The sequence below is a fragment of the Mobula birostris genome, chromosome 8, assembly GCF_030028105.1.
Source record: "Mobula birostris isolate sMobBir1 chromosome 8, sMobBir1.hap1, whole genome shotgun sequence".
In the NCBI taxonomy this organism is placed as follows: domain Eukaryota; kingdom Metazoa; phylum Chordata; class Chondrichthyes; order Myliobatiformes; family Myliobatidae; genus Mobula; species Mobula birostris.
This window is the reverse complement of record NC_092377.1, coordinates 153,823,539-153,847,725: the sequence shown is the minus strand read 5'-3', so window position 1 is coordinate 153,847,725 and position 24,187 is coordinate 153,823,539. Positions and strand designations below refer to the sequence as shown.

Below are 24,187 nucleotides of genomic sequence, written 5' to 3'. Positions count from 1 at the left end.
ATTGAGACTCGTACAGTGCTTTAGGACAATCTATCATTTTTTTTCCCAACTGCATGCCTTGAGTTGCTCCTTTCCAGTCAATGCCACCTGGAGAGATGAAGTGACTTTTCATTGCTTTGATGGTTGCTTCAAGCAAACTAGCTGCATATTAAGCTCAAGAATGCCTTCTCTTCCAAAGCTCCCTAGAACTTTGTGATCCACTGCCACAAACAAAAGGGGCACAGGTCTATAACAATATGCTAATCTCCTCTTTGTGCAACAATCCTGAAGTTGAGCAGTAAGTCTCAATGGCTGAACAAACTGCACTATCCACCCACCTGTGCTCCCTTCCCGTACGGTTTGCCACACCTCGCCCTTAATGCAAATACGCTGCCGCTCAGCACGTGAGGTTCTAAAGTACTGTTTCTCGTTCTGACATGACAGTGTACCGTGTCATCACAGAACATGCCAAGCATCCTGGATGACATCATTGCGTCAGTGGTGGAGAAGAAGATTCCAATCACCAAAGCTCCGAGGCAGAACGCGGAAGATCAGACGGGGAAGACGACTCAGGATAAAGAATCTGACCAGATCCCCACGCAAAGCCAAGAACAGAGCTCCACCATCCATTATTCGTGGCTTGCCAAAGGAACTTTTCCATGGATACAGGATCCCACGAACAAGAATAACTGGAAATTCTTCCAGGAATACTGGATAAAAGGGCTGGTGAGAAATGTTTATAATTAACAGATTTATAAAAATTCTACAAAGACACTTATGTCTCTGTGTTATCCTATTGATGACTCCGGTGCAAGCGCATTATAGTATAGGCACATTGTGAAGAAGGTTAATGGCATGTTGGCCTTCATAACAAGGGGAGTTGAGTATAGGAGCAAAGAGGTCCTTCTGCAGTTGTACTGGGCCCTGGTGAGACAACACCTGGAGTATTGTGTACAGTTTTGGTCTCCAAATTTGAGGAAGGACATCCTAGCTATTGAGGGAGTGCAGCGTAGGTTCACGAGGTTAATTCCTGGGATGGCGGGGTTGTCATATGTTGAAAGATTGGAGCGACTGGGCTTGTATACACTGGAATTTAGAAGGATGAGAGGGGATCTGATTGAAACATATAAGATTATTAAGAGATTGGACATGCTAGAGGCAGGAAACATGTTCCCGATGTTGGGGGAGTCCAGAACCAGAGGCCACAGTTTAAGAATAAGGGGTAGACAATTTAGAATGGAGTTGAGGGAAAAACTTTTTCACGCAGAGGGTTATGGTTCTGTGGAATGCTCTGCCTCAGAAGGCAGTGGAGGCCAATTCTCTGGATTCTTTCAAGAAAGAGTTAGATAGAGCTCTTAAAGATAGTGGAGTGAAGGGATATGGGGAGAAGGCAAGAAAAGGGTACTGATTGTGGATGATCAGCCATGATCACAGTTAATGGTGGTGCTGGCTCGAAGGGCTGAATGGCCTTCTCCTGCACCTATTGTCTATTGGCACATTCATAAAGCTACCGTACATTGTTCCATCAAATACTCCAAGTAGTGAGAACACAGGTTAGATATTGAGTAAAGCTGCCTTCAGAGCAGAAATACCTAATCTTTTTCTAATGCCATGGACCAATGCTATTAAGCAAGGGGTTCATGAACACCAGGTTGGGAGCCCCTGCTGTAGACTGTCCCATCAAACATTCTCAGTGCAGCCACATTATGGGTTAGATCCAGACCAAAGCTTCCTCTGTACTGTTCTGTAGTAGTTGAAAAGACTCTTGTCTTGGATGTTGACCGATTTGTTTCTATTTTATTCTGAAGCCTGTGCTGGTGTCCGGGGTCCTGACAGCTACAGACAGTAACTCCTGGGGGCCTGAGTGCTTGAGGCAGGACCTGGGAGAGCAGAGTGTGAGCTTGGTCAACTGCAGGGACCACTCTGTCCTGACCAGAGCGAGGAGTAAGGAGTTTTGGGAAGGATTCAAGACCAACTCCAGTGAGTACCTCAGTGTTGTCATTGAGTTTCACTCCAAAGTAAACTCAAGCATAAATACTTGGTCAATATAGACCCAGTCGATCTATTATTCTATGCCCTAACTCCAGCTCACTTCCTGAGCTCTCTTCAATGTAAACTCTCCAAGGCTGTAACTCTCTATTAAATTCATCATCATTATGTGCCATGTCATATGACATGGATGATCGTAGTCTTCCGTCTTCATTGCCTGTGGGGAAGACCCCACTTCACACTGTTGTTCTTACTCTTTTCTCCAGCCATGGCCATGATTGTTCTTGGCAAATTTTTCTACAGAAGTGGTATACCATTGCCGCCTTCCGGGAGGTGTCTTTCCAAGATGGGAGACCCCAGCCATTATCGATACTCTTCAGGGATTGTCTGCTTAGTGGTCGCACAACCAGGGCTTGTGATATGCACCAGTTGCTCATATAACCTTCTGCCAGCTGCTCCCATGACTTCACGTGACCCCAGTGGGGTTGGGGGGGCTAAGCAGGTGCTACCGTAAGGCCAATAGATATAGGAGCAGAATTAGGCCATTTGGCCCATGGAGTCTGCCCTGCCATTTGATCATGACTGATCCATTTTCCCCCTCAGCTCCAATCTCCTGCCTTCTCCCCACATCCCTTCATGCCCTGACCAATCAAGAATCTATCGGCCTCTACCTTAAATGAACATAAAGACTTTCCCTCCACAGCTGCCTGTGGGAACACCTTGGCCCCAGGGTGACCTACAGGCTCGCGGAGAGAAGCAGCACCTTCCGCCTCCTTTGGTGGAGACGTTTCTCATCCCGCCACCCTCCTGGCTAAGTAACACTCCTGAGTTTTTAAACAAAGGATTAATGCAACAGATGTTGAAACTGTGAAGTGAAATCAGTAAATGCTAGATAAAATGCCACTCACCTCTAAGATTAGCTTTGCCCACTGATGCTCCCTGATCTGCAGACTGTTCCACATTTTCTGAGCCTCTTGATTAGATTCTATTATTTGAGAGTACCTGGTTTCTATAAATTCACTGAAGAGTTCATGAACTGGTTTAATAAGCAGTTGTGGATGTTACAGTGAAATAGATCATAGCTTCTCCAACTGTCAGACAAGGTGATTTATAAAGGCTATCTGTTCTTCCTGCAGACTGCCATAGACTCAAGGGTAGAAGCTCAAAGATCTTGCGGTTAGATTACTGTGCCTCGGAAAAGGAGTTCTGCGAACAGATGCCCGCTCAGTAAGTGGCAAGTGGTTTTTTTTTGACTTATGATGGAAGGTATACAATTATAAATGTTGAGAGTGTGTTATCGGGGAGATGGAAACCACAGCGTAAAGGTAATGGAGAATACCGAATTAGGTTCTTTGCCTGGAACTCTGGGTGTTTGAGTGACTATGTCACTATTGTGGGAAGTTAGAATGAGGGATGCATTAATAATAATCAAAATAAGGACATGGAGGGAGAGATCATATATTACAGTTGATAAGGTCCCTGTGTTTGAACGACCTTTCTCTCCCTCAGTGCTGTCAGAGAATGGTGCAGGAGCAAGGTTTAATTGATGCGATTTGTGGATTGGACTGTAGTTCACATTATGATGCGTTTTCTGGTCGCTCCTTTTTCTCTTGCTATTTCTGGCCGATTTTTTGAATCGGGGTGGCTTGCAGATAAAGGACTGAGCTGAAGTGAATACGGACCCTTTTGTTTGCGTGTTTTTGCTTGTTCTTTCTTGTTGCCGTACGCGCAATCTTTGTTTTTCGCGTGTGGAGAGAGGATGTCTGATTTTCTTTCAATAGGTTCCACAGTGTTTCTTTGTTTCATGGCTGTCTAGGGGGAAGGCAGACCTCAGGGTTGGACGAGGGGTGATTGATAAGTTCATGGCCCAAGGTAGAAGGAGTCAATTTTAGAAAACCTAGCACATTTATTTTTCCTACATTTACACACTTAGTCCAGCGGTCGTGGAGCATACGGATCTCTTCTTTGTAGAAGTTGGCGTTTTGGACCTCCAGAAGTCGTCCACAGCAGGGGTGATTGATAAGTTTGTGGCCTAAGGTACTGTAGAAGGAGATGAGGAGAAACTTCAAACTTTCTGCATTTGCACTCAAAGAGTTGAACTGCACGTACATGTAACGAGAGCTGTATAACTCATCATCTTCTACCTTAGGCCACAAACTTATCAATCACCCCTGCTGTGGACCACTTTTACAAAGAAGGGATCTATATGCTCCATGACCGCTGGACTAAGTGTGTACATGTAGGAGGGGACTGTTGAAAAATAAACGTGCTAGGTTTTCAAAAATTGACTCCTACCTTAGGCCATGAACTTATCAATCACCCCTCGTATACTGCATACATACTTTAATAATAAATATACTTTGAATCATTTAAATTGTATAAACAAGAATGTAGTTCGTACTGTGTAGTATATTGCGAAGGTAAATCAGAATGGCCTCTCTTAATTGTTCGCTAGCTCTAAATCCCTCAAGGCCTTTCTTCTGGGAAGGTAATTTTACCACTGCACTTGGAGATGGCCTGTGGACTTCCTTGCATCTCCTCCCCATGGCAACCTAGCTGATGCAGATGGATTACGGAAACACAGCAACACACATTGCTGGAGGTCCTCAGCTGGTCAGGCAGCATCTGTGGAGGGGAAATGGATGGTCAGTATAAAGAGGTGAAGGGAAGGGGTGCAGCAAGAACTGGAAGGTGATAGATGGAGGAGGGGAGAGTGGGAATAGTGGCGGAGACTGGGAGGTGATCGGGAGCAGCAACAAAAGGCTGAAGCTGATGACCTTCTTTAGACAGAGGGTGATGGATTTGTGGAATTTATTGCACCAGGCAGCTGTGAAGGCCAGGTTGTCAGGAGTATTTAAGGCACAGATTGATAGGTTCTTAATTGGACATGACATCAAAGGTTATGGAGTTGAAGAGGGCGATAAAAGGATCAACCGTGATTGAATGGCAAAGCAGACTCGATGGGCCAAATGGCCCAATTCTGCTCTTATGTCTTATGGAATCAAGTGAAGGGGTGAGGAGGGCAGATGAAAACAGTGGGGGAAAAGTCCCATTGGGAAGAGTGTGTGGGTGATGGACTAATGGAGAAATGTTGAGAAGGGGAAAGGAGCAGGGTGATGAAGGGGGTGGGGTGTAGAGGAAGATCTGGGTTCAAAGTACATATGTTACCATATACTACCTTAAGATTCAATTTCTTGCAGGCATTTACAGAAGAAAAATGAAGTGCAATAAAATTTTATGAAAAAAAGTACATAAACAAAGACTGACAAACATCAATGTGTAGTTAATGAATTTTACCAATAAGAAATTAATACTGAGAACATAAGTTTTAAAGAGTTCTTGAAAGAGAGTCTGTAGGATATGGAATCAGTCTGAGTTGTGGTGAATGAAGTTATCCATACCAGTTCAGGGTCCTGGTGGTTGCAGGATAATAGCTATTCCTGAAGTGATGTGGGCCTAAGGCTTCTGTACTTCCAACTCCAGTGGTAGTAGGGAGAAGAGGGGATGGCCTAAATGGTGGGGATCTTTGATAGATGCTGCTTTCTTGTGGTGGTGGTCCATGTCAATGTCTTCAGTGGTAGATCAGGAAAAGAGAGAAACGAGACCGTGGGGATGCAGTTTCAGGAATCTGGAAAATTCAGTGTTCATGCCTTCAGGGTGTAGGTTACTCAGGATGAATGAGGTGCTGTGCCTCTAGTTTGTGTTCAGCCTCCTCCCGGCGGCGGAGGAGGCTAACACCAGGCATGTGGGTGTTGGAATAAGGAATTGAAATGGCTAGCAACTGGGAACTCCAAATAGACAGAAATGCCAAATGGTTACAGGACCTTTGGCCCATCAAGTCTATGGGAGCAATTCAACTTGTCCCACTCCTCCACCCTCTCCCTTTACACCAGGAGAGCAAAACCAATGACAGAGACATCCGCAACCCCCAGCCCTTTACATCCCACTTTTTGGCCAATGCATGTACTTTATTTTGTTTATTATATTCTATTCAGAGATACAGAAGAGTAACAGGTCCTTCCAACCCATTGAACCCACACTGACCAATTACACCCTTGTGACCAGTTAACCGACTAATCAGTACGACTTTGGAACGTGCCAGGAAACTTGGAGCACTCAGAGGAAACCTACCCGGTCATGGGGAGAATGTTCAGACTCCTTGCAGAGTGTGAGGGAATTGAACCCGGGTCGCGGGCACTGTAACAGCGTCGCGCTAAACACTAGGCTACCGTGCTGCTGCCTCGAGGCCGGTGTGACCCTGTTCCTCTTCTGCAGGTTCGAGGAGCTGCACAGAAGCCTGCCATTACCGGAGTACACCAGGAATGATGGAAAGCTGAACCTCGTGTCCCGCTTCCCGGAAGACACTGCCAAGTCGCAACTGGAGCTGAGGGTGTGCAGTGTATACGGTGAGCAGTGCCCTGTGATGTTTAAGGTCTTGATTACTGTGACAGAGTGCCCGGGTGGAGATAACATCTCTACCAAAGGAAGTGTGAGGCAGTGCTTCCCTCCGTTACCCATGGGCAAAGTGTAGCACCTGCTTAGTCGTCCCTCGTCACACCCCCCACCCCGATCAGGGTCAGGTGAAGCCATGGGAGCAGGTGGCAGGTGGTGGCTGGTCATATGAGCAGCTGGTGCATATCACAAGTCTTCTGATGCCAGGCAGACATTCTGAATGGCTGGGGTCACCTGTCTTGTAAAGACACTGCCCAGAAGAAGGCGATGGCAAACCACTTCTGTTTGGGGGGTGGGGGGTGGAATTGCCAAGAACAATCATGCTCGTCGAAAGACCATGATCGTTCATGTCATACGACGTGGCACATACTGAATGAAAGATTGCTCTAATGTCGAGCAACAATCATTGCCAGCAAGCCTCCTTGTACTGTGGTAAAAGGGTGAGATGAGGGGGAAATAAATAACCCTGGCCAGGCTCCAGAGTTAACTGTCTTCAGAATGGGGCCTTGGGACCTTTGTTTGTAATGACAAAGTTAAGAACTTTATCCTGTTCTGTGAGTTTGCAGGAAAGCTGAACCAGCATGTTACCAACAGAACAGGGGACATTCGTCTAATTTTGCAATAAAGTACATACCTCCCACGGTGCTGCATGACAGTGTCAACCTAATTTTACTGATCATCCCTCAAGAATTGGAAATAAGCCAACTGTTTGCTGACTCGGAGACGAGTACTACCCTTGGCTGACAGTAGTGTTCCCATGGAGGCACTAGAGATTTTGTAAATGCTGGAAATCTTGAGAGGCACACACACAAAAATGCTGGTCAGGCAAAGTAGAGGGGAATAAGCAGTTGATGTTTCAGGCCGAGACCCTTCATCATTTGGCGTGACGCTGTTACAGCTCAGGGCGTCGGAGTTTGGGGTTCAAGTCTAACACTGTCTGTACATCCTTCCCGTGGAACGCGTGAGCTTTCCCCAGGTGCGCTGGTTTTCTCCCACAGCCCCAAAGCCTACTGGGTAGGTTAATTGGTCATTGTAAATTGTCCCATGATTAAGGTTACGTTTCATCGGGGCTGTCGGGAGTTCCTGAGCCTTCTCCATGCTGTGTCACTAAATAAATAGATAGATATGTAGATTAGAACTCAAGAGTTCCTCCAGCATTTTGTGTGTCACTTTACTCTGGTGAAGATCAGAAACCCTGACACGACTTTGACTGGGGGTCCTTCAGCCCATTGTGTCCGTGCTGACCATGAAGTACCCATCTATACTCATCCCATTTTCCAGCCTCCTACCTCCTATAACTTGGCAATCCAAGTGTTCTACATGTTCTTGAATGTTACAAGAGTCACAGATTCCACCACTCTCTCAGGCAGTTTGTTCGTGATTCCAGCCACCCCCAGAGTGAACAAAATTCTTCCTCGGATCCCTTTAAACTTCCTGCTCGTTACCATAAAATTCAGGTTTCAAACACCTGTGGGGGAAAATATCCATTTTTTCCTCTATCTATGCCCTTGTAATTTTGTTCATCTCCTAGATTCCCCTTCGGCTTCCTCAACTCCTCAAACCTGGCATGTCCAAACCTTTGATCTCAATGATCATCTTGGTGAATCTCCTCTATATCCTCTCCAATACATCACACCTCACTTACAGTGCGTCCACCAGAACTGTATGTGGTATTCCAGCTATGGCCTGATCAATGCTTTAAATAGCTTTACCACAACTCCAATCCACACCCCTAGTAATAAAGGCAAGTACCCCATACACCTTCATCACTTTATCTATCTATGTTGTCAACTTTAGCGATCTTTGGATTTCCACACCAAGGTCCCTCCATTCTTCAATACTCTCTAGAGCAGGGTTCCCAACCTTTTTATTACTATGGACCCCGATCATTAACTGAGTGCTCTGTGGACCCAGAGCCTTTCCAATCAGGATTATATTTCATCTGCCATTGTTTTGCTCATCTTAGTAAGTCAAGAGTATCATGCTATAGCCCATGATTTCCATCCTGACTATCAGCAGTCACCATCGATTCCCATGTCATCTGCAAGTTTGCTTATACTGCATATAACAAACCATACATATCCCAGAATCACTAGTCATAGCTTCCAATCACAGGAACAACCCTCCTATTACCAAGCTAATGTTGGATCCAATTTGCCTTGGATTCCTTTAAGTCCATCTCCCATTGGGATCTAGTCAAAGGCTGTACCAAGTTCCATGCAGACTACATCAACCACATTGCCCTCAACTCTGTTTGTTACCTCCTCAGAAAAAAATTAATTCAAATTGGTCATCAGATAGGATCGGCCCTTAACTAAGGAGTTCTGACAGACGTTGATTAATCCTTGCCTTTTCCAATTATGGATTAAGACCATAAGACAAAGGAGCAGAAGTCGGCCATTCGGCCCATCGAGTCTGCTCCGCCATTTTATCATGAGCTGATCCATTCTCCCATTTAGTCCCACTCCCCCACCTTCTCACCATAACCTTTGATGCCCTGGCTACTCAGATACCCATCAATCTCTGCCTTAAATACAGCCAATGACTTGGCCTCCACTGCTGCCTGTGGCAATAAATTCCATAGATTCACCACCCTCTAAAAAAATTTCTTCGCATTTCTGTTCTGAATGGGCGCCCTTCAATCCTTAAGTCATGCCCTCTCGTACTAGACTCCCCCATCATGGGAAACAACTTTACCACATCCACTCTGTCCATGTCTTTCAACATTCAAAATGTTTCTATGAGGTCTCCCCTCATTCTTCTAAACTCCAAGGAATACAGTCCAAGAGCGGACAAACGTTCCTCATATTAACCCTCTCATTCCCGGAATCATTCTAGTGAATCTTCTCTGTACCGTCTCCAACGTCAGCACATCCTTCCTTAAATAAGGAGACCAAAACTGCCCACAGTACTCCAAGTGAGGTCTCACTAGCGCCTTATAGAGCCTCAACATCACATCCCTGCTCCTATACTCTATTCCTCTAGAAATGAATGCCAACATTGCATTTGCCTTCTTCACTATTGACTCAACCTGGAGGTTAACTTTAAGATTAATCCTGTCCCTCCAATATTTTTCCTATAACTTCCTTATCCCTTGCGTACCACACTTATCCCTTGTCCCCTTGAGAAAAGGTGCCACATTTTGCTGTCCTCCAGTGATGTGGCTCCTCAAATACGTCCAGTAGGGATTTAAGTCTCCATGGGGCCCTAGCAATCTCTGACAGCAACCGGGGACACATCTCATCAGTCTCTGGATCTGAATCTTCATGCTGAGGATAGAATGACATTCTTATTTTTTGAATTGTTCTCTAGAAGTTGTTTTGACGAGAAAACTGTGTTTGTTTTGCAGGCCTGAGCCTGGATGATGGTAATAAAGGAAGTACCAATCTCCACCTGGAACTGACAGACACACTTCACATCTTGGTCCATGCGGAGCCACCAAAGGAGGACCGGGACACCCTGGAGAAAGGTTCATTGAAAGCTCGCTCTCACTCTGTCCATCATTCTCTGCTCCTCCTCACCTTGTGTGCATGTGACCTTTGCCTGGGTCATTCCCTTGTAGTTTTAGCCATGCATTCCTTGTCTGATCCATGTTGTGCTGATCAACAGCTTCAGTGAATGAGGTCAGGCTGAGTATCTTAGAACGTAAAATTAGAATTTTAAAAAACTAGAGATGTTGGAAATGCTCAGCAGTTCAGGCAGCATCCATGGGGAGGGAAGCAGAGTCAGTGTTTCATTTCAAGCACCCTTCATTGAAAATGGACTGTGCAAGAGGTGAAAGGGTGAAAAGATCAAAGGGAATGTCTGATAGGACTGGCATTGTCAAGGTAACAACTACAGGTTGTTAGAGATAGAAGCCCGAGGTGTAGACTCAGAAATACTGTCACACTCAGATGTAGAAGGATTCCTCATTGACTGGTAAAACAAAACTGTTACAGAAACAGCAGGGTTGCTAGCCCTGAGTTGAACTCCTGAACCTGGAGGACCGGTGGACTCTACCCTTTGACCTGTTTGGCATGGGTGACCCTGCCCAAGAGCCAAAGCATAAAGCCTTGACTCCAGTCAACACAGTTCTCCAGATCATTGAGGCACACAACCCTCTAAAGCCAACAACAAGGTTGTGGTCTTCTTTTGCATACACAATAACCACATCCTTCCATTCGTTGGACATTCATGTACCTATCTACAAGCCTTTTAACCGCCTCGTATTTGCCTCCACTACCACCCCTGGTGGTACATTCCAGCGTCTGTAAAACAAAATTGCTCACACATCTATCATCACCATCATCATTATGTGCTGTGTGGTACGATGTGGGTGGGCCATGGTCTTTCCATTACTACGATTGTTCTTGGCAAATTTTTCTACAGATGTGGTTTGCCATTGCTTTCTTCTGGGCAGTGTCTTTACAAGATAGGTGACCCCAGCCATTATCAATACTCTTCAGAGATTGTCTGCTTGGCATCAGTGGTCACATAGCAAGGACTTGTGATATGCACCAGCTGCTCATACGAGCATCCATCACCTGCCCCTATGGCTTCATGTGACCCTGATCAGGGTGGGAGGGGGTGGCGCTAAGCAGGTGCTACACCTTGTCCTAGGGTGACCTGCAGGCTAGCAGTAGGAAGAAGCACCTTACACATCCTTTGGTAGAGGCGTATCTCCACCCCACCACCCACATCTCTATTCCATCATAAAAAAAAATCTCTCTGCAGCCTATCGCAGACATTCCCTTTGTTCTCTCCACTTCTCCCTTCTCTACGATTTAAAATAAGTTTATTTTCTCTTTTCAATTCTGATGAGCTCTTGTGAAAGATTGACTCTTTCTGTCCCCACTGACCTCTTCAACATTTTGCGTATTTTCTATTTTTACCGCAAAGCAAGATTCGTATTGTCCTCGAAGCAATGTGTTTGGATTTCTGTGACATATTGCGAGGCTTCAGGCTGTACAAGGACTTAATAGGATTTTTAAAGATTATTCACTTATTGTGAAAGACTATTGTATCGTCATAGTTACTCTCACGTTGTCCAAAACCTGTTCAACATGCATCAGTTTACACAGAGCTTCACATCATGGGCTAACCTCGGTGAGCCACAGACCTGTTACATCAGAACAGTGAACCAAAAGACAAATTATCCAGCTTGTCAGCCGGTTGATCGGGGTCTCTAATGGGGTCAGTACAACTGCCTTCCGTACAAAATGGAGTTGCCGCCATTTGATCGGTTTTGAATGTGAGGCTAAAGGCCTTCACCCAGTTTGTAAATTGATTTTTCTTATATTTTATCACTGTAACACTGAAAACTTTGATTTGCCATTTCATTACAACAGTGCACTGAGGCAGCACTGGGAGGAAAAAAAAGTAAGTTCAACTTGCACTAAAAGCTAGAGGAACTCAGCAGGCCAGGCAGCATCTATGCAGAGGAATAAACTGCTGACATTTTGGGCCAAGACCCTTCATCAGGACTGGAAAGCAAGGGGGAAGAAGCCAGAATAGGACAGTGGTGGAGGGAAAGGATTACAAACTGGCCAATGATAGGTGCAATCAGAAGAATGGAGAAGGCAGGTGGTTGGGTGTTGGTGTGTGGGTGGGGGAATGAAGTGAGAAGCTGGGGTGATTGTTTAAAGAGGTAAAGAAGATGAAGAAATCTAATGAGAGTGGACCATGGGAGAAAGGGAAGGAAGAGGCATACCAGAGGGAGGTGAGAAGAGAAGAGGCAAGAGGGGAGCCAGAATGGGAGAAGAGAGAAAGGGCATTGGGGGAGAAATTACTAGGAGTTGGAAAAATTGATGTTCATGTCATCAGGATGGAGGCTACCCGGGCAGAAGATGAGGTGGTGCTCTTCCAACCAGAGTGTGGCCTGATTGTAGCAGTAAAGGAGGCCATGGAGGCAAAGCACACTGTCAGCAGGGCAAGCTATACTGGAGCGACGTGGTAGCATATTGGTTAGCGCAATCACTTTACAGCGTCGGGGCTCGGTTCCTGCCACTGTCTGTTAGAAGTTAGTACATCCTCACTGTAACCGTGTGGGTTTCCCTAAGTGCTCTGGTTTCATGTAGTACAACATCACACTGTACAAGCCTTTTGGTCCATGATATTGTGCCAAACTTCTAAGCTATGCTAAAATCAACCTAACCTTTCCCTCCTACATGGATATAAGGAAGATGGAGAGATATGAACATGGTGTAGGTAGGAGGGATTGGTGTTTGGGTGTTTTTGATTTGCTTCTTATCTAGTTCGGCACAACATTGTAGGCCGAATGGCCTGTTCCTATGCTGTACTCTTCTGTGTTTTATAAACCTCCATCTTTCTATCATCCATGTGCCTATCTAAGAGCTTCTTAAATTTGAGGTTCCTCCCACATTCCAAAGATGTACGTTAAGTTACGTTGGCTCCGGAATTGTGGCGATAGTTGCCAGTTGCCTTCAGCTGGTTTGCTTTGATGCAAACAATGCATTTCACTGTATGTTTCCATGTACATGTGACAAAATAATGCTCATTTTTCATCTATAAAATGGAAGGCCAACTCCTCACATCGCGAAAGGATGTGTTGAGAGTAGAGCTTCATACTCTATGTAATGTGACCAAGCTGGTGCCCACTGGTTAGTGGTGTTTCTCATTTATGTCTGCAGTTTGCAAAGCCACAAGTTGAGAATCAAAGTCTGTCCGAGGGAAGCGGGCTGTGCTGACGGGGAATGATTTCAAAGGTCACCCTTGTGTGTCCTGTCAACAGTAATTGTTGTGTTATTTTAAACAGCAATTCTAACCAGCCTGGAGGGAGATGCAGTGGACGACGCAGTAATAAGGCGACTGAGGGACCCAAATGAGAGTCCTGGAGCTCTCTGGCACGTCTATACCAGCCAGGACACAGAGAGGATAAAGGAGTTTTTGCAGAAGGTAAATTTTGATTACCTGTTAGAGACAAAATGACTCACTTTGTAACCAGGCATTAGAGAATGATTCTCGATAGGAAGAGAACTTACATTGGAGGTGCGAAAGGACTTGGGAGACCAAGTTGAGGATTCCTGTAAGCTTAACTTCCATGTTGAGCTGGAAGTAAGGAGGCAAATGCAATGTTGGCATTCATATTGAGAGGACTATGATATAAAAAAACTGGGATGTACTGCTGAGGCTTTGTAAGGCATTGATCAGACCACATTTGGAGTATTGTGAGCAGTTTTAGGCCTGTTTCTAAGGAATGGTAGTGCTGGCTCCATAGAGGACCAGAGGAGGTTCACAAGAATAATATGCACATGCAAGGCTCAATATGTGCAGAATTTTCACTGACTCAGTAAAATTCAGGACGATTGGGGGGGTGGGGGTGTTCTCACTGAAGCCTACCAAATGCCAGAAGGCTGGATAAGCTGGACATAAAAAGGATGTATCCATTAGTAGGTGAGCCTAGGATCTAAGGCCACGTTCTCAGAATAAAGGGACATCCATTTAGGACATAAATGAGGAGGGATTTCTTGAGGGTGGTGAATCTATAGAATTCGTACTCCTGGAGGGCTGTGGAGGCCAAGTTGTGTGTATTCAAGTTAAAGGTTTTTGGGTTTTTGATTGGTAAGAGGGTTGAGGTTTACAAGGAGCAGTCAGATGAATGGGACTGCGGGAAAGAAAAATGGGTCGTGATTAAATGGCGCAGTAGATTTGATGGGTCAAATAGCCCAAATTCCAAAGGTTCAAGGTACATTTAATATCAAAGTCAGTATACAGAATACAACTCTGAGATTTGTCCGCCTGCCGCCACAAAGAAACCCCAAGGAACCCGTTCAAAGAAAACAGCGCATGTAAAAGGAACAAATGATGCAAATGGCAAAAAGCGAGCGAACAACATACAGAGTATCAAACGTCAAACTAGGAGACCAGTAATGTTCATTTCATGGCCGCCTCCATTAGCCCACTGCAGGCTGTGGAGCTGGTGTGCGCCAAAGCGCTCCAGTCCGTATCAATTGCCCCGACCAAATCACTCAAAAGCAGCAGGGGAGAAAAATAAAAGAGTAACTAGAATCCAGAAATACATGCAAAATGAGCCTCAAAGCCCCCCAAAATGGGTCCGAATTCTTTTCCTGGTGTTTTTCTCAAATCCTGCTCATTTAGGGGGCATTCAAGAGGGGTGAGCGAACACTGAGGGTGTGTGATTGACGACTCAAAGCAGCTGTCAGCTGAGCTGCTGATGGGATTAGGTTTGACTGCCCGAGGATTGCTGCTTTGCCTGCCTCCTGCGTTTAGTGATTGAATTACCATGGCTTTGCAGAAGTCCTGGCCAACGTTATCATCACTTACTAACCATCGTAAACTGGACTTTGTCTGCACTTTACTGGAGGTAGTAGGGTCATGACAATAATCTGATGCAGCCTCTGACATGAAGCAGCCTTGCAGGCCTCCCTACTCTAGCACCGCGAGCTAAAGCCTGTGTATACACACAACAGTCCCGGGGCTAATCCACATCTCGGATTCAGATTCATTTATTTATCGCACGTACATCGAAACATACAGTGACAAAGTGTTTGCCTTAACAACCAACACAAGCTAATGACAGGCTGAGGGCAGCCCACCTCTGGTGACTGACGGACTACCATTCCCGACCTCGGTAACCATGACTTCACTCCTGAGGGCAAATCCCACTGCCACAAACAATAGAAACTCCAGCTTTCCATAATGTTAAATTACACTCCTCCCTCCTCAATTCTCCTACCTTGAACAAACAACAGTTCATCTCTCTTCTCCCTTAGGATATTGAGCTGTATGAATTACATTCCAGATGAACAAATAGATTTCTAGTGGTTATAGTAGCCTACACCAATAATATTTAAGGTGTGCAGATAGTTCAATAGAATTACATATCTACAGTCACGTACATTTATGAGAGGAAAGTTAAGCTATTAAACTTCACACCAACTATGTATGTTGTTCATTCAAACCTCTGTCACTGTCGTGTGATATGGGTACCATGGTAACGTCGCGGTTAGTGCATTGCGACTACAGCTCAGGCATTCTGGTGTTAGGAAGTTCAATTCTGGTGCCAATTGTAAGGAGGTTGTATGTTCTCCCCGTGAACCACGTGCGTTTCCTCCCACAGTTTAAAGATATACTGGATAGTAGTTTAATTAGTCATTCTAAATTGTCCTGTGATTAGGTGAGGATTAAATAGGTGGGTTACTGGGTGACACAGCTCAAAGGGCTGAAAAGGCCTGTTCTGCATTTTATCTCAACAAGTAAGTAAAATGACATTTGTAAACCAGTTTACGAACTAGTTTGACAATATTTCTGAAAGTTTCTTCAAACAAATGGAACTGGGGCGATCAGAGCCATATGTCTGTTTCTCTCCCCTTTCTCACTCACAGTGTGTACAATTACCAGCTTTGTTTGAGATTACATTTCAGGGAAGCTTCTGGGATTGTGGGTATAAATTCTCATCCTGTATACTGTTGTCCGGTCCAGTTAATGTAGGTAGCATTGGCCAGAATGACACAAAGTCAAACTGTACTGTACAGTACAAGTCCTTTGGCTCACAAAGTTGTGCTGACCTTGTAAACTACTATAATCCAACCATTTGCTCATGCAATTAATTTTTTCTTTCATTCATTTGCCTAAAAAGTCTCTTAAATGTCCCTAAATACCAAATACTCTGCAGATGCTGGAGTCAAAGCAACACTCACAACACGCTGGTCCCTCCGCGACTCCCTGATCCACACGTCCCTCCCCACGGATCTCCCACCCGGCACTTATCCCTGTAAGCGTAAGTGCTACAACTGTCCCTACACCTCCTCTCTTGCCACCAATCAGGGCCCCAAACAGTCCTTCCAGGTGAGGCAACACTTCACTTGTGAGTCTGTTGGGGTCATCTATTGCATCTGGTGCTCCCAGTGCGGCCTCCTCTACATCGGTGAAACCCGACGCAGATTGGGGGACCGCTTCGTCGAGCACCTCCACTCCGTCCGCCACAACAGACAGGATCTCCCAGTAGCCACCCACTTCAACTCTGCTTCCCATTCCCATTCGGATATGTCCATACATGGCCTCCTCTACAGCCATGATGAGGCTAAACTCAGGTTGGAGGAGCAACACTCCATTTACCGTCTAGGTAGTCTCCAGCCCCTTGGTATGAACATAGAATTCTCCAACTTCCGGTAATTCCCTCCTCCTCCCTTCCCCTATCCCTATGTCACTCTGCCCCCTCCCCCAGCTGCCTATCACCTCCCTCATGGTTCCGTCTCTTTCTACTACCCATTGTGTTTTCCGCTATTCTTTCTTCACCTTTCCTGCCTATCACCTCCCTGCCTCCCTTCCTCCACCCCTTTATCTTTCCCCTTACTGGTTTTTCACCTGGAACCTACCAGCCTTCTCCTTCCCACCCTCCCCCCACCTTCTTTATAGGGCCTCTGCCCTTTCCCTCTTCAGTCCCGACGAAGGGTTCCGGCATGAAACATTGATCGTTTCCAAGGATGCTACCCGACGCTGAGTTCCTCCAGCGTCTTAAATGTCCCTAATGCATTTGCCTCTACCACCACCCCCAGCAGTCCATTATTACTCTGAGTATGAAACCTGCCTCTGACATCCCCCGCCCCCCCCCCCATACTTCTAATCATCTGAAAATGATTCCCTCTCTGTTAGCCATTCGTTCCTCGGGAAGTGGGAGATGGATGTCCATTCTATGCGTCTCATCATATATGTACCTCTAGATAGTCTCCTCTCATCCCCGACAAGTCTCTGGGAATTCTAAGGAAGTAACAGGCGGGATAGACAGAGGAGACTAGCTAGATGTATTTTACGTGGATTTTCGCAAGGCCTTTAACATGCTTTGTACATGAAACTACAAATCAAGATAAAAGCCCATAATATACAGGAAAGATACTAGAATGGACAGAAGATTGACTGGCAGAAGGCAAAGAGTAGAAATAAACTAGGCTTTTTCCTGGTTGGTTGCCAGCGACTAGCAGTGTTCCACAGGGGTCAGTTTTGGGTCCACTAATTTTCATGTTATTTGATGGGTTTGTGGCACAGTTTGTGACGATCCAAAGCTAGGAGGAGCGGCAGGTAGCGGTAGGAGTTGAGGAAGCTGGGAGACTGCAGAAGGACTTGGACAGATTAGGGCAAAGAAGTGGCAAATGGAAGTGTAGGGAAGTGTATGGTTAAGCACTTGGTAGAATGAATAAAGGCATAGACCATTTTCTAAATGGGAAGCAAATTGAAAAATCGGAGGTGCAAAGGGATTCGGGAGTCCCAGTGCAGGATTTTCTGAAGTTTAGCTTGCAGCTTGAGTCGGTGGTGAGGAAGGCAAATACAATGCTAGCATTCATTTCAAGAGGACCAGAATAGAAAAGCAAGGATGGAAAGCTGAGACGTTATAAGGCCACGTTTGGAGTACTGTGTGAGTAGCTTTTGGCCCCATCTAAGAAAGGATGTGCTGGCATTTGAGACTGGAGAGGGCCCAGAGTTGACTTACAAGAATGATCGATTTAAAGTATGAGGAGCGTTTGATGGCTCTTGGCCCGTACATGCTGGAGTGTGGAACAATGGGAGGGGGGGGAGGTCTCCTTGAAACTGAATACTGAAAGGCCTAAATAGACAGAACATGTAGAGAATGCTTCCTAGTGTGGGGAAAGTCTAGGGCCAGAGGGAATAGCCTCGTAATGGAAGGACAAGGAGGAATTTCTTCAGCCAGAGAGTGGTGAGTCTGTGGAATTCATCACCACAGGCCGCTGTGGAGGCCAAGTCATTGGGTATATTTAAAGTGGGGATTGATAGATCCTAAATTAGCAAGGGTGTCAATGGTTATAGGGGGAAAAAAAAAGGCAGGAGAATGGGGTTGAGAGGGAAAATAAATCAGCCGTGATAAAATGGCAGAACAGACATGATGGCCTGAATGGACTGATTCTACTCCTATGCCTTATGATCTGTGTTCTCAGGTTGTGAGGGAAGGGGATGCCGAAGGTCAGGATCAAGTCTCCGTTCAGAGCTGTTACCTGGATCAGAGCCTGAGGACAAGACTACTTGAAGAAAGCGGGATCCAAGGCAGGGCAGTGTTGCAGTTCAGGGGTGATGCCATTCTCATTCCGACCGCAACCACCTATCAGGTAACGTCACTGATGATTGAGTCAAGGTTTTATGCATTTCTATTCAAATGCTGGCGGAGAAAGCTCAAAGCTGATGGGCAGCGAACTCTGCTGCCGTGAAACGGACCGCGGGCTCCCGCCTGTGACGTGCGCGGCATCTGACATCCTTGTCTGTCTCCCGTACAGGTGCAGTACTTGAGCAGTTGTATCTCTGTCACTAAACAGTTCGTCTCGCCGGAGCACATCAAACACTCATTCACAACAAGGGCTCTCACGGGAGAGAACAAGTCTCTGATGCAAAATGGACACAAACTACAGGTGGGCCTTAGCAACGGGCACAAAAGGCTGGAGGAATTCTGCAGGCTAGGCAGCATCTAGGAAAAGAGTGGACAGTCGGTGTTTCAGGCTGAAACCCTTTGGCAGGACTGGAGGAAAAAAAAGCTGAGTAGGAAGATTTAAAAAGCAGGGAGAGAGGAGAGAAAAACATGAGGTGATGGGTGAAGCCTGGAGGAAGGAGGATGAAGTAAAGAGCTGGGAAGTTGATTGGTGAAAGAGACAGGCAGCCATGGAGAAAAGGGAAGGGGGGAGATAAGCTGAGAGAGGGAAAAGGGGGTGGGAAATGGTGAAGGAGGAGGGGTGGGGGTCATTACCGGAAGTTTGGGAAGTCAATGTTCGTCCCATCAGGTTGGAGGCTACCCAAATGGAATACAAGGTGTTGTTCCTCCAACATAAGTGCAGATAGGCTTTGCACAGAGGAGGGGAGGGAGAGAGAGCTGAGGTGGAGGAGGAGGGAACAGAAGAGGGTGAGTGAGCAGGGGAAGAGGAGGGTGAGGTGGGGAGAGGTAGAGGAGAGTGGTGAATGGGAGATGAAGAGGAGTGGGGAGTGGAGAGACAGAAGGAAAAGCTGGGCTGTGGAGGAGTTAATATGTTCCTGAAAGGGAGTGACGTGGGTGATGGTGACCAGAAAAATATCACAGTGACCCTATTACTCAGCTCTTTAACGTGGTACCTGTTCCATTTAGCGTTCTGTTAATACGTCATTTGCTTTTGTCTCCCCAGATGAAAAGCATCCTCTACGACACTGTGAAAGACTGCGTGGAGACGCTGGCAGCTACAGCACAGGGCTGAGTTCAGCAGCCCGTGGGGAGCACTGAAAATTAAACATGACGATAATAAAATAAATGAAGTTTTGTAATATAACACCTCCCGGGTATCATCAGTTCATCCCAATCTCTGCTAATTATAAAATGTCAAGAAGGTACGACACACAGGGTGACTTGTATTAATTGGGTATGATGAATAGGAAACAATTTTTCACCTCACTAAGGCAGCAGCTCTCAACTCCAGTCTGACTCGTGAGATGAACGCTGTGTTTCTCTGCGGACAGGTCAGAGGCCTGTAGCCAGTGCAGTGCACCGTCTGGGGTGTGATATTGCCTTCTCACAGCAGAGGGCGCAGAAGAGCAAGGCCTATCACTCCTGGTACTCCGCATCCCAACTTCCAGTCCTCCCGTTCTTGGGGCATTTTGCATTCTCCCCACTCCGCACCGTCACCCGTGGGTCCCCTACTCCTTACACACTTCATCCACTGGATCCCCTCTCCCTTCACCACTTTCCCAGTGGTTCCTCTCATATCAGAGTCCAGTACTTGCAGGCTATTTCACTTTATTGTGATACAGCGTAGAATAGGCCCTTCTGGCCCTTCAAACCACACTACCCAGACGTCCTTGATTTAATCCCATCCTAATCATGGGACAATTTACAATATAAATTAACCTACCAACTGGTATGTATTTGGACTGTGGGTGGAAACCCACTACATGGTCCCAGAGAGCATACAAATCCTTACAGGCAGTGGTGGGAATTGAACCCAGGTCACCTGCACTGTAAAGCATTGTGCTAACCACTGTGCTACCATGCCACCCCACGGCAAGGCTTTGAGACATTGCTGATCAGCTTCCAGACTCTGTCCACCTTCACCCTCCTCCCACTTTGCTTCATCTGCCTTATTTCCTTAACCCTGTCTGCTTCCATCTATTACCCATCAGCCTCCACTCCTCCTTGGTCTGCCTATCAGCTGCCAGCCCATGCCTCACCCCTCCCAAGAAGGAGTCAGATCTTCCACCAGACTAAGCCTTCTCCATCACGTTTAGCAGTGACCCAGCTGCCGCAGCATTTGAGAAGATCCGTTGTTCCATTGTAAACGGGGCTTGTAAATATGGAAATACTTGTAAGAGTTAAAGACTGGTTCTGCGCCCTGTTTGCTCATTATAAGACATAGGAGCAGAATTAGGCCATCTGGCCCCCCGAGTCTGCTGCACCATTCAATCATGGCTGATCCTTCTCTCTCTCCTCCTCAACCCCAATCCCTGGCCTTCTCCTCGTAATCTTTGATGCCATATCCAATCAGGAACCTATCAATCTCTGCCTTAAATATATCCAACGACCTGGCCTCCACAGCTGCATGTGGCAACAAATTCCACAAATTTACCACCCTCTGGCTAAAGAAATATCTCTGCATCTGTGTTTTGAAAGGGCGCCCCTTCTATCCTGAAGCTGTGCCCTCATGTCCTAGACTCTCCCACCATGGGAAACATCCTTTCCACATCTGCTCTGTCTAGGCCTGAAGACATTTGAAAGGTTTCACTGAGAATTATGCGCCACCTCGTACGATGTGGGCTTTCCATGACCATGATTGTTCTTGGCAAATTGTTCTACAGAAGTGGTTTGCCATTGCCGCCTTCTGGGCAGTGCCTTTACAAGACGGGTGACCTCGGCCATTGTAAATACTCTTCAGAGATTGTCTGCCTGGCGTCAGTGGTTGCATAACCAGGACTTGTGATATACACCCGCTGCTCATACGACCATCCACCACCTGTTCACGTGACCCTGTTCAGGGGGCTAAGCAGGTGCTAGACCTTGTCCCAGGGTGACCTGCAGGCTAGTGGAGGGAAGAAACGGCTTACACCTCCTTTGGTAGAGACATATCTCCACTCCCCCTGGAGTCAACAAAACAGATTAGGTCAGAGAGAAAATCTGCATTAATTTAAACAATCCAATTATCCTGAATGAGCTTAAACTCAAGGCCATATCAACAAAGCTGTTGCAAACAAAGGGCAGAAAGCAGTGCAAACACCCTGGAAAGATACAATACAAATTAATGTTTTCTGTCACCAGTTAATGAAACACTGCCGTTTAAATCTGACAATGTCTCTAACACTTTCTAATGATCGCTCTGAAACATTAGCTGAAATCAAGAAACTTCAGCTGCTGCCAATCGCAAATAAAAACATGATGTGTGAAGTGTTTCAGAACATCAGGCAACATTCATGGAGAGAGAGAGAGAGAGAGTGTTAATATTCCTCACAAAAAGTCCTCAACTTGAAACATTAACTGTTTCCCTTTTCAGAAGGTTCTCCAGCATTTTCTGTCTTTTATTAATTTGACACAGTAACCATGCTTCATTCCTCTCGGTGAGTTGTTCCAGCGTTTTCATTTTGGTTCAGAAACTTTTTGGGGAAAAAAGGTATGTTGCTCCTTGCACTGATCAGTCCACCATGGAGTCTCTGCTGCCCCCTTGTGGTATCTCATTCCCCACAACTGCACAAATTCCAATTCCCCCTTTGAAAGAACTCCGTTTGATCTCATACTCTGTCGTCCTCATTTTGTTTAACAAATAATATAAGCATGTAAAACAAAAAGAGTATAAAAAGTAAACATGAATTCATCTGAGGATCAGACTGAAGAATTCATAATAGGAAATGAAGAAATGGCAGAGATTTCAAATAATTATTTTGGATTGTTAAATTATTATCTATCATTCTTGTACCATAATACATTGAAGCTGAAGTAGGCTGTTCAGCCCATCTAGTCTGCCCCACCATTCCATCTTCCACCTTCTCCACATAACATTTGAAGCCCTGATTAATCAAGAATGTATCGACCCTCACCTTAAATATACCCAATGAACTGGCTTGCACAACTGTCTCTGGTAATGAATTCCACGCATTCATCACCCTCTGGCTAAAAGAATTCGTTCCCATCTCTGTACGAAATGGGAGTCTCTCTATTCTGAGGCTGTGCAATTTTGTCTTGGACTCCCCCACTATAGGAAGCATCCTCTCCACATCAGCTCTATCTAGGCCTTTCAACGTCCTGGCTGACCTATTGTCTCGGCTTGCTCCTGCACAAACCTGCCTGTCCTGGCCGAGCTATTGTCTCAGCTTGCTCCTGCACAAACCTGCCTGTCCTGGCCGACCTATTGTCTCAGCTTGCTCCTGCCCCACCGAACTCGTTTCTGCATACCTCGACACGGTTTTATGCCCCCTTGTTCAATTCCTTCCGACCTATGTTCGTGACACTTCTCACGCTCTTAAACTTTTCGATGATTTTAAGTTTCCTGGCCCCCACCGCTTTATTTTCACCATGGATGTCCAGTCCCTATATACTTCCATCCCCCATCAGGAAGGTCTCAAAGCTCTACGCTTCTTTTTGGATTCCAGACCTAATCAGTTCCCCTCTACCACCACTCTGCTCTGTCTAGCGGAATTAGTCCTTACTCTCAATAATTTCTCCTTTGGCTCCTCCCACTTCCTCCAAACTAAAGGTGTAGCTATGGGCACCCGTATGGGTCCTAGCTATGCCTGCCTTTTTGTTGGCTTTGTGGAACAATCTATGTTCCGTGCCTATTCTGGTATCTGTCCCCCACTTTTCCTTCGCTACGTCGACGACTGCATTGGCGCCGCTTCCTGCACGCATGCAGAACTCGTTGACTTTATTAACTTTGCCTCCAACTTTCACCCTGCCCTCAAGTTTACCTGGTCCATTTCCGACACCTCCCTCCCCTTTCTAGATCTTTCTGTCTCTGTCTCTGGAGACAGCTTATCCACTGATGTCTACTATAAGCCTACTGACTCTCACAGCTATCTGGACTATTCCTCTTCTCACCCTGTCTCTTGCAAAAACGCCATCCCCTTCTCGCAATTCCTCCGTCTCTGCCGCATCTGCTCTCAGGATGAGGCTTTTCATTCTAGGACGAGGGAGCTGTCTTCCTTTTTTAAAGAAAGGGGCTTCCCTTCCTCTGCTCTTAAACACATCTCCCTCATTTCACATACATCTGCTCTCACTCCATCCTCCCGCCACCCCACTAGGAATAGGGTTCCCCTGGTCCTCACCTACCACCCCACCAGCCTCCAGGTCCAACATATTATTCTCTGTAACTTCCGCCACCTCCAACGGGATCTCACCACTAAGCACATCTTTCCCTCCCCCCCTCTTTCTGCATTCCGCAGGGATCGCTCCCTACGCAACTCCCTTGTCCATTCGTCCCCCCCATCCCTCCTCACTGATCTCCCTCCTAACACTTATCCATGTAAGCGGAACAAGTGCTACACATGCCCTTACACTTCCTCCCTTACCACCATTCAGGGCCCCAAACAGTCCTTCCAGGTGAGGCAACTCTTCACCTGTGAGTCGACTGGGGTGATATACTGCGTTCGGTGCTCCCGATGTGCCCTTATATATATTGGCGAGACCCGACGCAGACTGGGAGACCGCTTTGCTGAACATCTACGCTCTGTCTGCCAGAGAAAGCAGGATCTCCCAGTGGCCACACATTTTAATTCCACATCCCATTCCCATTCTGACATGTCTATCCACGGCCTCCTCTACTGTAAAGATGAAGCCACACTCAGGTTGGAGGAACAACACCTT

General features: G+C 46.2%; 1 protein-coding gene across 1 annotated transcript in view; it reads left to right on the top strand.

The window, feature by feature from the left end:
• The window catches only part of LOC140201848 (uncharacterized), an 83,522-nt gene extending 63,846 nt beyond the window's left edge, over positions 1 to 19,676 (top strand). The window contains exons 15-23 of the mRNA XM_072266571.1: positions 424 to 705; positions 1,788 to 1,959; positions 3,105 to 3,195; positions 6,244 to 6,374; positions 9,770 to 9,889; positions 13,175 to 13,314; positions 18,330 to 18,497; positions 18,663 to 18,794; positions 19,536 to 19,676. Of these exons, the coding sequence (XP_072122672.1) occupies positions 424 to 705; positions 1,788 to 1,959; positions 3,105 to 3,195; positions 6,244 to 6,374; positions 9,770 to 9,889; positions 13,175 to 13,314; positions 18,330 to 18,497; positions 18,663 to 18,794; positions 19,536 to 19,604 (1,305 nt within the window). The 3' untranslated portion in view covers positions 19,605 to 19,676. The remainder of the gene's footprint in view (positions 1 to 423; positions 706 to 1,787; positions 1,960 to 3,104; positions 3,196 to 6,243; positions 6,375 to 9,769; positions 9,890 to 13,174; positions 13,315 to 18,329; positions 18,498 to 18,662; positions 18,795 to 19,535) is intronic.
• Positions 19,677 to 24,187: the final 4,511 nt, after the last annotated feature.